Below are 16,614 nucleotides of genomic sequence, written 5' to 3'. Positions count from 1 at the left end.
TCTTATGGAATGAGGGATCTCGCACTATATAAACCGCATGCAACCGATTACTTGAGGCTAGTGAGCATACTATTTTAGTTTTTTACCTTGTGGGAAATCAAGAACTTTGCGAGCTAATCATAAGTCGCCCTTAGTAAACAGAGACTTATCGCTCGCGTCCTTCCTTTATGGGCTTAATGACCATGAAGGAGCACATAAGGGACTTTGGGCCTAATTAGCTCCAGCAAATATGACCCATGCGTGTGACTTAAAGAAACTAGGGTTTCTTATCTCTAATGGGCAGGTACATAGTATTTTAGGAGTATTAGGCCTTTGTTTTTATTTATCTCTTTTAGTTAAGATGTTTATCTCTATCATATTTGAGTTGTAACTCCTTAATAGCTTAAAATTAGGGTTTTCTATAAAATCCTAGTATGAATTTTCAAGTTCATTGATTGATGATTAATATATTTTGTGAGTTTATTGATATGCATCATTTTATACATGTTTATATGCCCAATTATTTACATTTTTGTGCATAGTTATCTTGTTTTATGCCAGAATCACTTATGTTTTGGTTCCTTTCATGTTTCACGTGAGGGAATTCAGTTATCTCGAGAGGGAAATCGGATTCAGTTAAGAATTTGTCAATGAGTAATCACAATTGGTAATCAATATAATATCTATCTTCACTAAAATCGAACTAGCTTAGGTCCCCTTGGATTTGCTTTTTCCTTTGGTTGTTTCATGAAATCCTTTTAGTTTATCTGACACTTAGTTAATCACTTGCTTACATTTAATCATAGAATAGCAACTTCATTTATTTTGTTAGGGTTAGATATCATAAGACGCTATAGTAGTTCTAGGATCATCCTTACCCGAGAATACAACCTTGATACTCACTGTTAGTGCTAGTCTGCATCGATAGGTTCACTGCCTTAGATTGTAGCTGCACAAAAAGCCTATCAAGTTTTTGGTGCTGTTGCCGGGACACTTTTGTGTGAACTAGAATGAATTTGTGTTTATGTTAATCTAGCCATTTTGATTTTTTTTATCTTTTCATTTTTTCTATATATATTCTTTATTACTGTATTTATTCATGTGTTCTTTGGTTGCTGCCTTTCCATATTAGGTAGTTTATGACTAGGAGCTCTAATCCTACTCCTGTAGACCCTCTTGCTAAACCAGAGCGATCCCTCCATTTGTTGAGGAAGCATATGCAAGAAGAAGAGGAAGCGCGGATAGAGTTTGAAGCCCCTATGAATATACCAGCAGGGATGGGAGACAACAACCGGGCTATGAATCAAGCTAGGACAGTGTACGAGTTTGCTAGACCTTCTCTTGAGGGGACACAAACAAGTATATTGTGACCACCTGTGGCGGCCAACAACTTCGAAATAAAGCCAAACGTGATACAGATGGTCTAAAATAGTGTACAATTTCGGGGACTGCCGAGCGAGGACCCAAATGCTCACATCGCCAACTTCTTGGAGATCTGCAACACCTTTAAGATAAATAGAACAACTGATGATGCCATTCGGTTGAGGTTTCTTCCTTTTCCTCTGAGGAACCAAGCGAAAAGATGGTTACAGTCACTCCCAGCCAACACTATTATGACATGGAGATTATTGCCTGAAAAATTTGTATATAAGTACTTTCCTCCTACTAAAACTGCTAAATTCAGAAATGATATATCTTCTTATGTGCAGTTTGATGACGAGAGCATGTACGATGCTTGGGAGAGGTACAAATATTTGCTCCGGTGTTGCTCGCACAATGGACTACCAGTATGGACGCAGGTCCAGACCTTCTACAGCAGTTTAAACCTTGATACTAGGCAGATGGTAGACGCTGGAGTAGGTGGGGCCCTGAACAGTAAGACGCTGGAGCAGGCGCAAAATATGGTGGAGGAGATGGCCATGAATAACTACCAGTGGCAATCCTCTAGGAGTCGGCCAATCAAGCAGGGAGTAGTCAACCAGCTAGACTCCACAGCAGCCTTGGCAGCTCAAGTGGAGCTTTTGACTAAGAAATTAGACCAGCTTCAAATGCCGGTTCATGCAGCCCAGATAAGCAGCGTGTTTTGTGGTAGCCCACACTACGATGCAAACTGTAATGTGGGAGGTATGTTTGCTTCATCTTCTATTGTCTCTACTGACCTTGAACAGTTAGACTACATGGTTAATGCACCTAGACAGTAGAACAACCCATACAACAATACATACAACCCTGGTTGGCGTAATCATCCAAACTTCGATTGGAGAAACAACAACGCCAAGGGTCCACCGAAGCTTCGGAGATCGCATCGAGTAGCCACCACAAAGAATAAAGAAGAAGTCGGACCATCAGCTTCCTCCACCAGCCGAGAAGAAATCTAACTTGGAGAAGCTGATGATGAAGTTTGTCAACCTCATATAGGAAGCTGATGATGAAGTTTGTCAAATCTTATGCCCTCTTATCAACCTCATATAGGAAGTCCAAAGGGTCCCTAGATGCCCCATCAAACTCCATGGATCATCCGCTAGAGGGATGTCAAAATGGCTCTGTACTGGAACCCGACTCCATGGACTGGCAGGGACATAATCTATAGCAAAAATATCATCAAACATATCAGTGGCCATAGAGGCCTCTAACCTACCTCCCTGCTCAATCAGGGCTTGAAGCATAGCCCTCTGCCTCTCAAACTGAGCAATCATCTAGCTTTGAAACTCAGCCTGACACTGTAAAAGGTCCTTCTGAAAAGCCTCTTCTCAAATGAAATGCTGTTGCTGCTCCTCTGCCAACCTCTGCACTCTAAGCTGCAGCTCTCTAAACTCAATAGGGAAGACTCCTAAAACAGTTGAAGAAGTAGACGGTCTAGAGGAAGACTCTGGAATATCAGAAGAAGGAGGTGGAACATCCTGTGTACTAGGGGCTCATGGGGCAGGTCGCTCCTCTCTGCGTGCTGCCAAGAGAGCATTCCTCAGTCTATACTCTGGTCCTAGCGGACCCTGCCTACGAGTCACCATCCCCATACTAACCAACTGGGGAAGCCCCAAAGTCTCCATCACCCCCCACTCTGTCAAATGTGGTACTGCCTCCTCCAAAACCCCTAAGCTCCTAGCCAGCCGAGTAATGTAAGTCCCAAAATAGAAAAATACCTTCTTTGAGTTGTTGCAGAAGGCACTGATCTGTCTGGCCAACAAGTATCCCATGTCGACTGACTGGCGCTGGTGCATGCTGTAAAGTATAAACAGGTTCGGCTGGGTCACTACAGCACAGCTGTCTCCCCTACCAGTGATGGTCCTAGTCAGCAATGCATGCAAGTACCGCAATCCCTTAGGCAAGTTAGATGCCTTAGACTGGCTGGCATTGTACCCCTCAGCTTCATCAGAAATCTCAGCCCACATCTGCAGATATGACACACCAGGCGTGTGTATACAGCAACTATATACCTCCCCAACTACATCCTCCTCAGTCCACAAACCCAAGTGTACTCCAAACTGTTGTACACTCATCATGAAAGTCTGCTCTGCTAGTCTGAAACTAATAGCATCCGACTGCTGAAAGTCCCTCAACTGGCTCTGCAGAAAGAAAGTGCTAGCAAACTCCACAGTCAATTCCCTATACGTCAGCTCAACTATCTCAAAGAAACACTGAAACAGGGGCGTCTCAAGGAATCGCCGGACTGCAGCTGCAAGACCGACTATCTCTAGTGCTGGCCAGTCTATGCTACGCCCCTTTCCCAAATCTTTGTGCCTCATCGATTGGTAACTCTGCTCGAAGGTGGGCTACTAGTGGAAAATTAGGAATCTATGGCGCTGCGGTAGTCTAACTGGACCTGAACTAGTCGGTGCAGCGCCTGAGGATCGAGAGGAAGAGGAACTGTAGCACCTAAACTCAAACATCCAATTGTATAGCAATATATATATAGTTAACTTTATAAACATAATTTATTACTTAATTACAATATACATTCATACAATTTAAGTGGCATAACATACTTAATATACATAAGAAATATTTATACATTATTTTAATTCACACAAGTACCCAAAATGCCTCAATGCTTGAGATAACTCCTCTGGCCCACCTGATAATATTGACTGATGCAAAGAGAGCAATGCACAACTAAGGCTATTTACAACTGCACTAACTTGAAAAAAATTGCTAAGGAATGAGCTAGCGACTCGATAAGCATTTAATTTACTAAACTATAGTATATTAGGCTAGAATTATCAAGTCTTTATCAAATACAGAAAATTATACCAACACTTAACTAACAATCACAAAATCAACCATTTCAATTATTCTCATAAACAAATAATTTCATCTCACATAATGCAAATAATCTCAAACTCAACCAAGTCAAATAATTCAATTCCATATTATTTCTATCAAATTAGGATCAAATGATTCATCCTCACATTTTCAAATTTCAGTAACCAATTGACAAGACTATCCGCCCGGCTTAGCTTTCCCTATCACACAATATCCATTCAAGAGTCATCAATCCTTAGTCACAATCAATTCACTTCACAACACATCACAATCAATTCACTTTACAACAAGCCAAAAACATAACCAATATCAACTCAGTCAACCAAGAAATTATCAAGTAATCAAACAGCAGTTCCTACTCAATATACACAGTTTATTTTATTAAATACTTACCAAAATTTATAGGATAACAAAGTAATCCTATTCTTTTTCTCTTACCACTTCCTTGCCTTTGGATGAACCTATTCACATATTCAATACAAATACAATTCAATCACAAGGCATAAATATACATATCTTTACTATCTATAAAATATCACATTTCAACAAAATAACATATATTCTTGATTTTAATATGATGCATGAGATGAATGACAATAAATCAACATATTTGTTGATGAAGGCAGCTTGTAGGTACTGACTTAGAAATTACACTAAAACTTATGTACAATTAATAAAAATCTCATCTTTTCCAGAATTACACTTCTATTTTTATAGAGACCATAGCAGAAAGAATCACTTCAAAATCATTGGTATAGAAATAGTTATGGCATTTTCAATACAGCTGCTCCAATTTCCATTTAAACATAATATAAAAACGTTTCCTATTAAATGACCAGTCAAAAGAATAAATTTTCTGATGAAACTCTGCAGATATAAAGTAACATTCTAAAGTTTCTATAGACACTAATTTTACTCAATTTGGACTTCTCTAGCTCAAGTTGTGAAACACACAATTAGCAACAAATTTCTGAATCCATTCAGTCAGATTTTTTAGTAAGATATGGTTTGACCCTTTTTCTTATGAAATTTTACAAAAATATACTAGATATATAAATGAAAAACTTTCATGTTTAACTCTTTGCTTGGTTCAGCCTCTAAATGCCTCAAAATGTCGACAAAACTGAGTCACCACGAACCACAAACAGAGAAAGCAGAATCGAACCTTATAAGTTCTTACTCACTCAACGATCTGCAAAACCATTTTACAGAGATATTCCTGAAACATATACCTACAACTTTCATGTTTGGAATTTTTCGAGATTAAGCCTCTAAGATCACAAAATCAGAGGTGATTCTGCCCAGAAATTTCAGCTTCAAGATCATAAGTTCAAGATCACAAGTAATAGCATGTTCACTCTTGATTAAACAATTCCAAAACATATAATCATCAACAATTTCATATCATTAATCATAATTCACAGCAAATTCAAGAAATTAAAATTACTCACCCTTGTTTCCCTTGATTAAGAAAGCCCAAATCTTTCAAACTTAAAAGAAGAATTAGATTCTTACTTACTAAAAGTTTGTAGAGTTTGATTAGGAAATCAAGGTTTGAAGAAGAAAAGAAGAAGAATGAGAGAGACAAAGAAGAAGAGGAAATAGGAAATGCATGTGTAGAAATGAAGAAATGAAGAGGTGGTAAATTGGCGTAAAAATGGGCAATTTTACAATTTAATCCTCTTTCTTTCTAACTTTCCAATTTAGTCCAAAATCATTACTTTTCAATTAAATCAATATGTAACTAAATAATTTATTTATCTACCACATAATATAATAAAATAGGTCATACATAATCATGATGCAAATGACATGTTTAATGACATGCAAATGAATATTACTTATTAATTAAAAATAAATAAATAAATTTGGTTGTGACAGGAATCATCGGTCCGCCTCCTCTTGTAAACTCCTGATCCTCGTCTAGTGGATATGGTACCTGAAAAAGAAATTTTTAATGCTAAGGATCAACGAAATTTTGGCAACATAACGGCATAAAATGGATAAACCAAATGATTTAACTCGATAAAGTTAAACCGTTCAATGCCCTGCAAAGAAAATTCAATCCACATCACAACAATAAGGTCTACTCGACATAAATTAGGAGTTAATGAAACCTCTCACAGGAATCTTTCATAAAGTTATCAACCAATATTATCAACTAATCAAAATTTTTTTATTGGACCATGGTATTTGATTCACCAAATACATCATTATTATATACTCTTTCATATCTATGGTGCAACCCAATCCTTGTTTTTTCTTTTTTTCAAGTTTCTAATCCTTAACTTTTTTGAATCGAAATATCTAAATAACAAAAACAAAATTCAAAACCAAAATCACACAAACACAAATTCAAACTAAAACCAAAATAAAAAAAAAAGAATGGAAGATGAAGATGGAGGGTACTTACTTGAAATGCGTACTATCCAAAACGTTCAAAATGAGTATAAAAGACAAGAGAGAAAGTTTAGAGAATTGGCCAAAATTTGGTCCTTTAGAAATCAATTCGTTTATATAGACAATGACCGGAACACGCCCGTGTTGATCAAAACGGGGCCGTGTTCTTGAACAAGGTCTGGATATCGGGCAGTGTTGAATGAACTTAAACGTGCTAACTTACCAGTTTGATGAAAACGCCCATGTTGAGGCAACACGGGGCAGTGTTGCCAACACGGTTTGGCATAAATGCCCATGTTACCTTCTGTGCACGTGTCCATCTTTAATTTAATTTCTGTAAATTGAACACGGTCCGTGTTGAAACAACACGGGGGCGTGTTGCCAACACGGTACAACATAACTGGCCGTGTTACCTTCTCTGAACGTGTCCCTTTAAAATTTTTTTTTCTGCAAATAGAACACGGTCTATGTTGATTAACATGGCCAGCATAACTGGCCGTGTTACCAACACGGCCTTGGAGACGCCCGTGTTGAGCTCCAAAAACTGCAAAACTTGAGATTTTCAGCACTTTCTCAATCTTTCTCACTTGCACAACCTACATAATCAACATACTCAACGTTAGAAACATTAGTAGGCATAGAAGATGCAAACATACCTCTTGCATCACAATTGGCGCTGTAATGCGGTCCACCACAGAATTCACATCCAGGCTGAGCTGGTTGGACCGACATCTGAAGTTGTTCTATCTTTTTAGAAACTAGCTCTACTTATGCCGCCAAGGCTACTGTAGGATCTGCCTCAGCCCGATATACAGCGGGCTTTGGACCTCTAGCCCGTGGAGTTTGCCACTGATAAGTGTTGGTGGCCATCTCTTTTATCATATCCTGTGCTTGCTCAGGTGTTTTGCTATTGATAACTCCCCCTGCAGGTGCATCTACCATTTGTCTAGTGGCCGTATTCATGCCACTATAGAATGTCTGCACTTGCATCCAGAGAGGAAGACCATGGTGTGGGCAACACCTTAACAAGTCCTTGAAGCGCCCCGAGGCTTCGTACATCGATTCTCCTTCACCCTGCATAAAAGAAGATATGTTATTTCGCATTTAAGCAGTCTTAGCAAGAGGAAAATACTTATTCAAAATTTCTTCAGCCAAAGAAGTCCAGGTAGTGATCGTTTTCAGTGGCAAGGATTGTAGCCATCTTTTCGCTCTATCCCTCAAAGAAAAAGGAAATAGCCTCAATCGTATGGCATCATCGTTTGTTCCATTAATCTTAAAGGTATCATATATCTCCAAGAAGTTGGCGATATGCTCGTTCAGATCTTCGCTCACCAATCCTCCAAATTGCACCGCATTCTGGATCATCTGGATCACATTCGGCTTTATTTCAAAATTATTAGCCAGCACGGGAGGCCTTACTATCCTAGTTTGCGTCCCTGCTAGAGAGGGACTAGCAAACTCGTACATGGTCCTATCACCATCACCTCCATTTGCATTGTGGTTCTCCATCTCACTAGTTCCAAGAACAAGAATCTCTACTCCAAACTCCTCCTCTACTATTTGCAAACGCCTCCTTAGCAATCTAAGAGAGCACTCGGGTTTAGGTAAAGGCTCTGTAAGATTAGGATTAGAGCTCCTGGTCATAAACTACCTGAGCACAACAAAGAACAACAACACAAACAAACAAAATAAGAATAAAAACTATACACAGAAAACAAACTATAAACAAAAAGAGAAATGACTAGACTAACAAATATCAAAATTTCAATTTAGTTCACAGAAAACCGTTGATGGTAGCTAAGTCAAGCAAGACTACGACCTAAGGCAGTGTACCTATCGATGGAGTATAGCCAACGGTGAGTACCAAGTGTCGTATTCCCCAAAGAACGTGTGAACCAAAATCTACTCAATCTTCTCTGTTATCTAATCTTAAAAATGGTGTTGAATGCTAAATATGAAATGAACTAAAGCTACTCTAATTGTTATCTAACTACGGCTGCTAGGGAAGGATTAATTCAAGTTAAGGAATAACCCCTTGGGAAGTCTTGTCTCTAGGGAATGGAAACTAAAGATGGAATTGATTGCTTGGATTCAATTTCCGTGGGAAAATCTCTACGCAATTAACGCCTTTCTCAAGGACACTTACATCTTAATTTAGATTAATTAGGTTGAAATCTCTTCCTAACTCTAATTATCCAAATTAGCATTATGTACCATGTAACACTATTGAGAGTTGTAATTCTCAATCCGGTAGAATGAACACCCTAACTCTAGGCGAATTCAATTCTAGGTTGCAAAGGACAATCCAAACCTAAGCGTCTTTCTCAAGAACATTCAAATTCCAATAATCATTCAATAAGATATGAAGAACAAATCAATAAGCACTTCCATTACAAACCAATATTGAAAATCAATACATTCAATTCAAAAGTTAAGTACAAAAATCCCTAGATAAAGAACCCTAGTGGATTAACAAGTTTAGCTAATCATGTTCATTATCAGAACCCATTAGAATTCAATTACAACAATGAGTAAAGGTAGAGAAACTCGAATACACCCTTGGATGAGAGTAAACAGCTCCAATTCCTCTTGCCCAATCTTGAATCGATTCTTGTTCCTCTTGCTCAAATTGAAACCAATCAATGAACCTCGCCAATCTTCAATCTTCGAAGAGAATCCAATTTAAACCTTGGTCCAAGTCTCCTTTTTCCTTAGTTCTAGCTCAGAAAACTCTTAGAGAGAGAAAGAAATGAGTTTGGGACGTCCTAACCCTACTTGGATCGCGTTTTCCTCTTTTCTTTCTTTCAATTAATTTGTCCAACTGCCGCGAACATGGCCGTGTTGATGCCAGTGTTGGGAACACAGCCTGGTATTGGTGGGCATGTTGGGAACACGGCCTCGTGCTGATGGCCGTGTTACTCTCTGTGGTCGTGCTCCTTAACGCTTTTTTTTCCTATTGTCAAATGCACCCAACACGGCCCGTTTTGGTGCCTGTGTTGGGAACACGACTTGCTTCTTCAGAACGTGTTGGGAACATGGCCAGTGTTAAAACCAACACGGCCGTGTTCAGCTTCCTCATACATGAACTTGACTTGTTTTGGCAACATTGACGTCCAATTCTGCTCCAATTCTTCCCTTTATCACTTTTTGACTTCTTTTGGACCTAATGCACACAAGCAGACGCATAGATTGAGTGTTGGGACCAACTCACATCCAAATGACATAAAATCAGCCTTAAGAACCCCATTTAGATGTGTGTATCTTACGCACGTCACCCATCAAACTCCATGGATCTCAGCTTAGTATACTCTGACATGGGAACCTCGTCCGGATTCCTAATACTAGACCCACAACTGCAGCACCCTGAACCCTGGGCAGCCTGCTACAGTTGAAAAGATAACAATTGCTCTGAAGCCCTCTGCATCCTAGTCATACCGGCTACAAACGCTTCCACTAGGACTCCACCAACACTGTGTGCCTCTTGAGCCTCGCCATATTCTGGTTGGGCTGTCGCTCAAGGCCTACCTCGCCTCCTAGTATCACGGGCTAGGGCTAGTGGGACCGACTGAGTGGAAACCTCTTTTTGGCCCTTTTGGGCTGCTATTGCTGCTGCAGCCGCTCGAGTCCTCGGCATAGCAAGGGCTGAAAATAAACAGCAAGATATCAAACCCAACATATACTGTAGATACTAGAATCAACAAAACACGCAAGGACAGACTCGATTCCTAACTCTACAGTAGTTAAGAAAGCTAACCTAGGTCGGAGGAAATCTAAACCTTGGCTCTAATACCAACTTTATCACGAACCGATCTGTGGGCCCGTGATCGGCACTAAGGAATAGGTACACTTAAAGCCATCAAGACCCGTAGTAGGCCTTACTAATCGACATTTAAAATATGCATATAAAAACATAATATTATACCCGTCCGACAAGCCATACACAAGTCTTTAACTAGACAATAATAACACTCCACAATTTGTTACAGACCAGATCAAACATAACATATCAAGTATACTACTAATGAGAGTCTAGAATTTAAAATAATTAAAAATATGAAAGAATAAATTATTTACAATAGGCCCGATGGAGAAGGAAGTCGGGCTGTCAAACGCAAAACGGCGGAGAACCCTAACTGTCATCTGAAAAATTAAATTTGAGACTGTCAGCCTCGAGAGTGAGTTAAAATCATATAATCTTAAAACAATTATAGTCTCCTCAATATAATATTTATTAAATCAGAATGTTATGTCATGTTATGCAAAAAACGTGTCATGCCATAATTCAGAATGAAAATGCAATTGAAGAACTTATGGGACGAGTGTCTCAACATAATCCTAATCTCAATACTACTAGCCTTTCGGCTCTCTTATTCCAATAGGTCGGGTGCCTAGAGAGCGAAGCTCAACCAGGGTCCTTAAATCCAGCCTGGACACTTGATTCCCAAATAAGCCGGCACCTAGAGAGCAACGCTCGACCAGTGACCTTCCTTCGGCAGTCAAACTTCCACAACCCAGAGAGTTATACTCAACCAGGGCAAAACTCAAAAATAACCGCTACTACCTGTCTCGGATTATTACCGGTACGCACGTGATCCTGATGCAACCCATCAGGTGGTATGTTCTACTGTCGTCTCATCCCAATGTCACATTCATAACATATATAATAATTATAAATAATATAAATATAGGCAAACACAAATTATTTAATAACATATTGGAAATTAAAATTTAGTAGTCTCGAGTAAGGCAAACATGCAGATTATGTGAAATAATAATAATATTATTAAAATAACATTAAATATGATATTAATGATAATGAAAATAAATTTGCTAATTATAATGCTAATAATATTCGTGGTAATTATCAATCAAATGGAATTACTCATAATAACGATAATAATTATTATAATAATTATTAATCAATTAGTATCATATTTAATTTAGACATCACAAAGGCACAGTTGATTATATGACTTTAACTCACAGTTCAGCCGCACTCTGAAGTCTGCTCCTACGCCTCGGGTGGAGCTGGCTGGATGGATGGATTATCTACTCATGAAAATACTTAGCCAATAAGATATTCTTAATTTTTTCTAGGCCTAGACTCCTAGATCAGACTGCCTAAGAAAATTCAGACTCGAAAATTCTACTGAAAATTCGGCAGAACCTCCTCTAAAATATGCACGTTTACCCCCCATTGAACGGGTCCAGAACCTGTTAGAAACACTTCAAATATTCTATAATTAATTAACAGGAGTCGGGCCACCAAAACTACATTATTTTTCCCGACTCCGCAACACACCACATATCACAATTGTCTCACAGACGGTCCGACAATAATATTTATTTTGACAACCAACCCACACAAAATTTTCCGATATCTAAACTAATTCAATACAATCACATCTACCATAAAACAACACAATAATTAATCATACCTGTTAATTGTAGCATTTATACTTAAGTAACAATTAATTAAATTAAATTATCCAAAATTGATAATTAATAGCAACAATATTTTCTAACATTATAAAATAATTTTTAGGGTCTAAATAAAATTATACCGAGCTGAAATCTAAAATTCTATGCATTCAGAAAACACTAGGTTCGAAAGCCGGTACTGCCAATGGTGTCAGAATTTGAATCCGGAAGCACCTATGCAAAGCTTGAGTTGCAAGGTGTCTGAAAACATAAGAGTTTTGGTTGGAAACTCCCTGGAAGACACCGGATCAAGGTCAAAAACTCTCAGCTTCGATGAGCTCTCACACAGCTGCCAGTAGGGAAATCACGGCTAGGAAGCTCGGCTCAGGGGTTTTCGGTGGCAGGGAGCTAGGTTCTAGTGCCAGAAGAGCAAATGGACGATGGTAGATGGTCGATTCGACGGTGGCAACTTCTTTTCCCCATGCGGACGTCGGCAGCGAGGGAGGGAGGAAGAGAAGCTGGTGCGGTGGTGAGGAGGTGAAGGAAGAGAAGCGACTGCGGTGGCGACAGCTTGATCAGCACAGGCGAAGGAAAGGGAAGGTTGTCGGTGACCCGGGGGGGGGGGGGGGGGGCAAGGGAGGAAGAAGGAAGGAAAGAGAAGGAGGGGGGAAAGGAAGAGGGAAGAATTCTAGTCCCATGAGGATTCGTACTCCAACTAGGAATCCTAGTCCCACGAGGAGCCCTACTTCTACTAGGAATCCTACTTTCACTAGGAATCCTAGTCCTACGAGGAGTCCTACTCCAACTAGGGATCCTACTTCCACTAGGTATCCTAGTCCCATGAGGAGTTCTACTCTAGCTAGGAATCCTAATCCAACTAGGATTGTACACGAGCCACTCAAATATGATCGACCAATGACTAGAGCTCGCATGAGGAAGTTCAAGGATTCTTTAGGAGTGTTCCTAAAGCAAGAGTTGAAGCTTGGGTTGGAGATCTAAAGCTAAAGTAAAATTGGGCTTAATCAAGACAATGGGCCTCAAGATACTTCTATCAACTTAATTCAATACATGGAGGCATGAATAAGTCAAAACAGGCCCAAAATAAACAAGTAAAGCGATTCGGAGTCCAATATTCAAGCATGGGCTGCTTATTACATGTTACTTAAGCCCAAATGTCATGTTTATTATATAGGCTAGGGTTGGACCAATTTTAGGAGTATTTGTTCATTTAAAAAAGTCTTTTAATAGTTAGAAGTCTTATTTTAAGTTATCCTTTTAGTTTAGGAGTTCTATTCCTAGTCTTATTGTTATTTGCTTCCTTATCATTATAGAATTAAGTTTCTCTAAGTCCTATATAAGCTAGTATGAATTTCTATGCAAAGTGATGTGAACCTTGGCAACTTGTGACAAGACTCAACATGTTGAATTGGAATAAGATTTCCAAGAAAGCTAAATCTGAACTTTGATAACTGATGTGCATAAAATACACACATCTAAATGGGGTTTTTAAGATTGATTTTATGGACATTTGGATGTGAATTCGTCCCAACACTCACCCTATGCGTCTGTTTTTCTGCATTAGGTCCAAAAGAAGTCAAAGGATGATAAAGGGAAGAATTTGAGCATAATTGGACGCCGAAGCTACCGAAACAAGATCAGTACGAGCATGAGGAAGCTGAACATGGCCATGTTGGTTTCAACGCTGGCCGTGTTCCCAACACGGCCCTGTTGGGTGTCATCAAACATAAAAGAAAAATAAGTTCTCAAGGAGCACGACCACAGAGAGTAACACGGCCAGGAACACCAAACCCTGTTCTCAACACGGCCAAGAACACGGCCGTGCTGGCGGCGATAGGGGGAATTAATTAAAAGAAAGAAAGGAGAGCAGGGGAGAACGTCCCAAACCCTAACTTTTCTCTCCCTAAGGGTTTTCAGAGCTGAAACCAAGGGAAAAGGAGACTTGGATCAAGCTTTCAATCGAATTCCCTTCAAAGATTGAAGATTGGGTGAGGTTTGTTGATTGGTTTTCAAATCGAGCAAGAGGAACAAGAATCGATTCAATTCGAGCAAGAGGAATTGGGACTGTTTACTCTCATCCAAGGGTGTAATCGGGTTTCTCTACCTTTACTTTTTATTGTAATTGTATTCTTATGTATTTTGATAATGAACATGATTAGCTAGATTGATTAAATCCATTAGGATTTCTTTACTATGTTGCCTTAGTATTATATTGCTGGATTGTTTGGGTTAGTTTTGTATTCTTCCTGCTTTCAGTATTAATAAGATAATGCATCATTCATGAGACATTGTGAATTGTGTGTTTAGATTGCTTTATGTGATTGAGAAGTCCATTTGGCAATTGGAATTTTGAATAGCAAGAACTGGTTAATAATCGCTTAGAGATAAGGATAATTAACTAGCCAGATTAGGAATTAACAAAGCTTAATAGAGGCGGATTAAAGCTTAATGCTAATTTAAGAATCAACCGTTAGGAAGAGATTCCAACTTTAGGTTATTAGGTTTAGGAATTCGGTTATCTCGAAAGAGAAATCGAATTTGATTAAGAATTCATCCACGGGTAGCATAATTAGACTCACTAATCCTTTATCTTTTGTTTGATTGCCAACTAGTTTAGATTCCCTTTGGGTTTGCTTTCTTATCTTGGTTATTTTAGTTATCAATTACTCCTGCATCTCCCTTAGAATTTAGCTTGTAGCTATTAGTTAGTTTAGAAATTATTCATCACTAATTTTAGGTTAATATAACAAAGAACAAAGGAGTAACTCTGGGCTTTCACTTTCCCGAGGAATTTGCTTCCTTATCATTATAGAATTAGGTTTCTCTAAGTCCTATATAAGCTCGTATGAATTTCTATGCAAAGTGATGTGAACCTTGGCAACTTGTGACAAGACTCAACATGTAGAATTAGAATAAGATTTCCACGAAAGCTAAATCTGAACTTTGATAACCTTGACCTAAAGATAACTTGTATCTTGAACCATGGGTAAAGGCATATATAAACCACGTGGTTTAGTCTTAGACTTGGTTTCTTTACACACGATACACATATCATAAATTCTAGTAACATCCTTTTTCATGTTAGGCCAATAAAAGTGATCATGTAAAACACTCAAAGTCTTAGCAATGCCGAATGACCCATCAAACCACCCTCATGGGCTTCACACACAAGCAGTTCACACATAGAACATGTAGGTAGTGATAAGAACCCATCTAGCACAAGAAATCCTGTTCCAATAAGGATCCTAATGATAAAAATCCTACTAGCTAAAAGAATCCTATTCTGATAAAAAGTCCTACTTTAATTAGGAGTTCTACTCTAATAAAGAGTCCTAATGATATTGGGAGTCTAAATGGCACCACGAATTCAAGTGACATTGGGAATCCTAATCCAACTAAAACTAAAGATCCGCTTCACATCCACGGAGACCCAATTACAAGGTCCAAGGCTAAGAAGATAAAAGAAGCTCTCAATGGGCTTATTCAAGACATTTGGGCTAAGGACACATCGAAGCTTGAAGAATTGGATTCAAATTCAAGGCTCATTAATCTAATTTAGTTTATTGGGCTTAAATGAATCTAATATAGGCTTAATGAGCATAAAGGAGCACATAAGGGAGTTTAGGCCTAATTAGCTCCACCAAAGCTGGCCCATGCGTGTGGTTTAAAGAAACTAGAGTTTCTTACAGCTAATGGACAACTACATAGTATTTTAGGAGTATTAGGACTTTGTCTCTAGTTATCTCTTTTAGTTAGGATGTTTATCTTTATCCTATTTGAGTTGTAATTCCTTAATAGCTTAGAATTAGGATTTTCTAAAGGCTATAAAAGCCTAGTACGAATTGCAAGTTCATTGATTGATTGATTCATTGATTGATGATTAATATATTTTGTGAGTTTATACTCTATTCTTAGTTCTTGTTTAGAGCTAAATCGAACTTATTAAGTAATTCATTATTTGTAGCGTTCAACTTCGACTTATCAATTTAGAATCCATACCAAATTATGGCGTCTTCTACCTCTAATACATTAGGTTTGATAGTTTAATATACTTTAAAGGTCTAAGGTTCCCATTGATCTGGTTCTAGATAGATCTTGGGCAATGAAATCAAACTTGCATACGGGTTTAATCCTTTAATATAGGTTAGGTTCATGTCATTTGGTATCAGAACTTTGGCTTCTAAATCAGGTTACATATCTTTAATTTCTGCATATTCTTTTTGTTATCTTCTTTTGTCATTCTTTTCTATCGAAATTTTGTTCAAAATTAAAAAAGAAAATCAGTTTCATTCTTGTGATCATATTTAAATCTGTTTTTTGATTGTTTGTAATTAATTGTTCTAATCACATCTTTACTTGTTTCAAATTCTTTAGTCAAGTGCCTAAAAAAATGAAAAAGAGCCAAGGAAAAAAAAAGTTGTTGTCAACAACCGGTTTACAACCGATTCTACGAGTAGTTCTCAAAAAAAAAGAAAAAAAATTTATGCCTTTTGTTTTCTTCACTTATTAAGCTTAGTTAGTCTTTTATTACCTTTG

At 38.3% G+C, this 16,614-nt stretch overlaps 1 protein-coding gene and 2 non-coding genes across 3 annotated transcripts; 2 read left to right on the top strand and 1 right to left on the bottom strand.

The window, feature by feature from the left end:
• Positions 1–1,655: 1,655 nt before the first annotated feature.
• On the bottom strand, positions 1,656–1,762 carry LOC125369376. Its single transcript, XR_007214934.1, has one exon. It is a non-coding gene; the product is annotated as a small nucleolar RNA R71 (small nucleolar RNA).
• Positions 1,763–7,639: 5,877 nt separating this feature from the next.
• Positions 7,640–7,745, top strand: LOC112536163. The gene has a single exon (XR_003080219.2). It is a non-coding gene; the product is annotated as a small nucleolar RNA R71 (small nucleolar RNA).
• A 4,762-nt stretch (positions 7,746–12,507) lies between these two features.
• Positions 12,508–13,059, top strand: LOC125369278 (serine/arginine-rich splicing factor RSZ22-like). Its single transcript, XM_048371291.1, has one exon. The coding sequence runs from the start codon at positions 12,508–12,510 to the stop codon at positions 13,057–13,059; it is 552 nt and encodes a 183-aa protein (XP_048227248.1).
• Positions 13,060–16,614: the final 3,555 nt, after the last annotated feature.

Source organism: Ricinus communis, chromosome 2, assembly GCF_019578655.1.
Source record: "Ricinus communis isolate WT05 ecotype wild-type chromosome 2, ASM1957865v1, whole genome shotgun sequence".
Classification (NCBI taxonomy): Eukaryota; Viridiplantae; Streptophyta; class Magnoliopsida; order Malpighiales; family Euphorbiaceae; genus Ricinus; species Ricinus communis.
The sequence above is the reverse complement of the archived record's forward strand: the minus strand, read 5'-3'. Positions and strand labels throughout refer to the sequence as shown.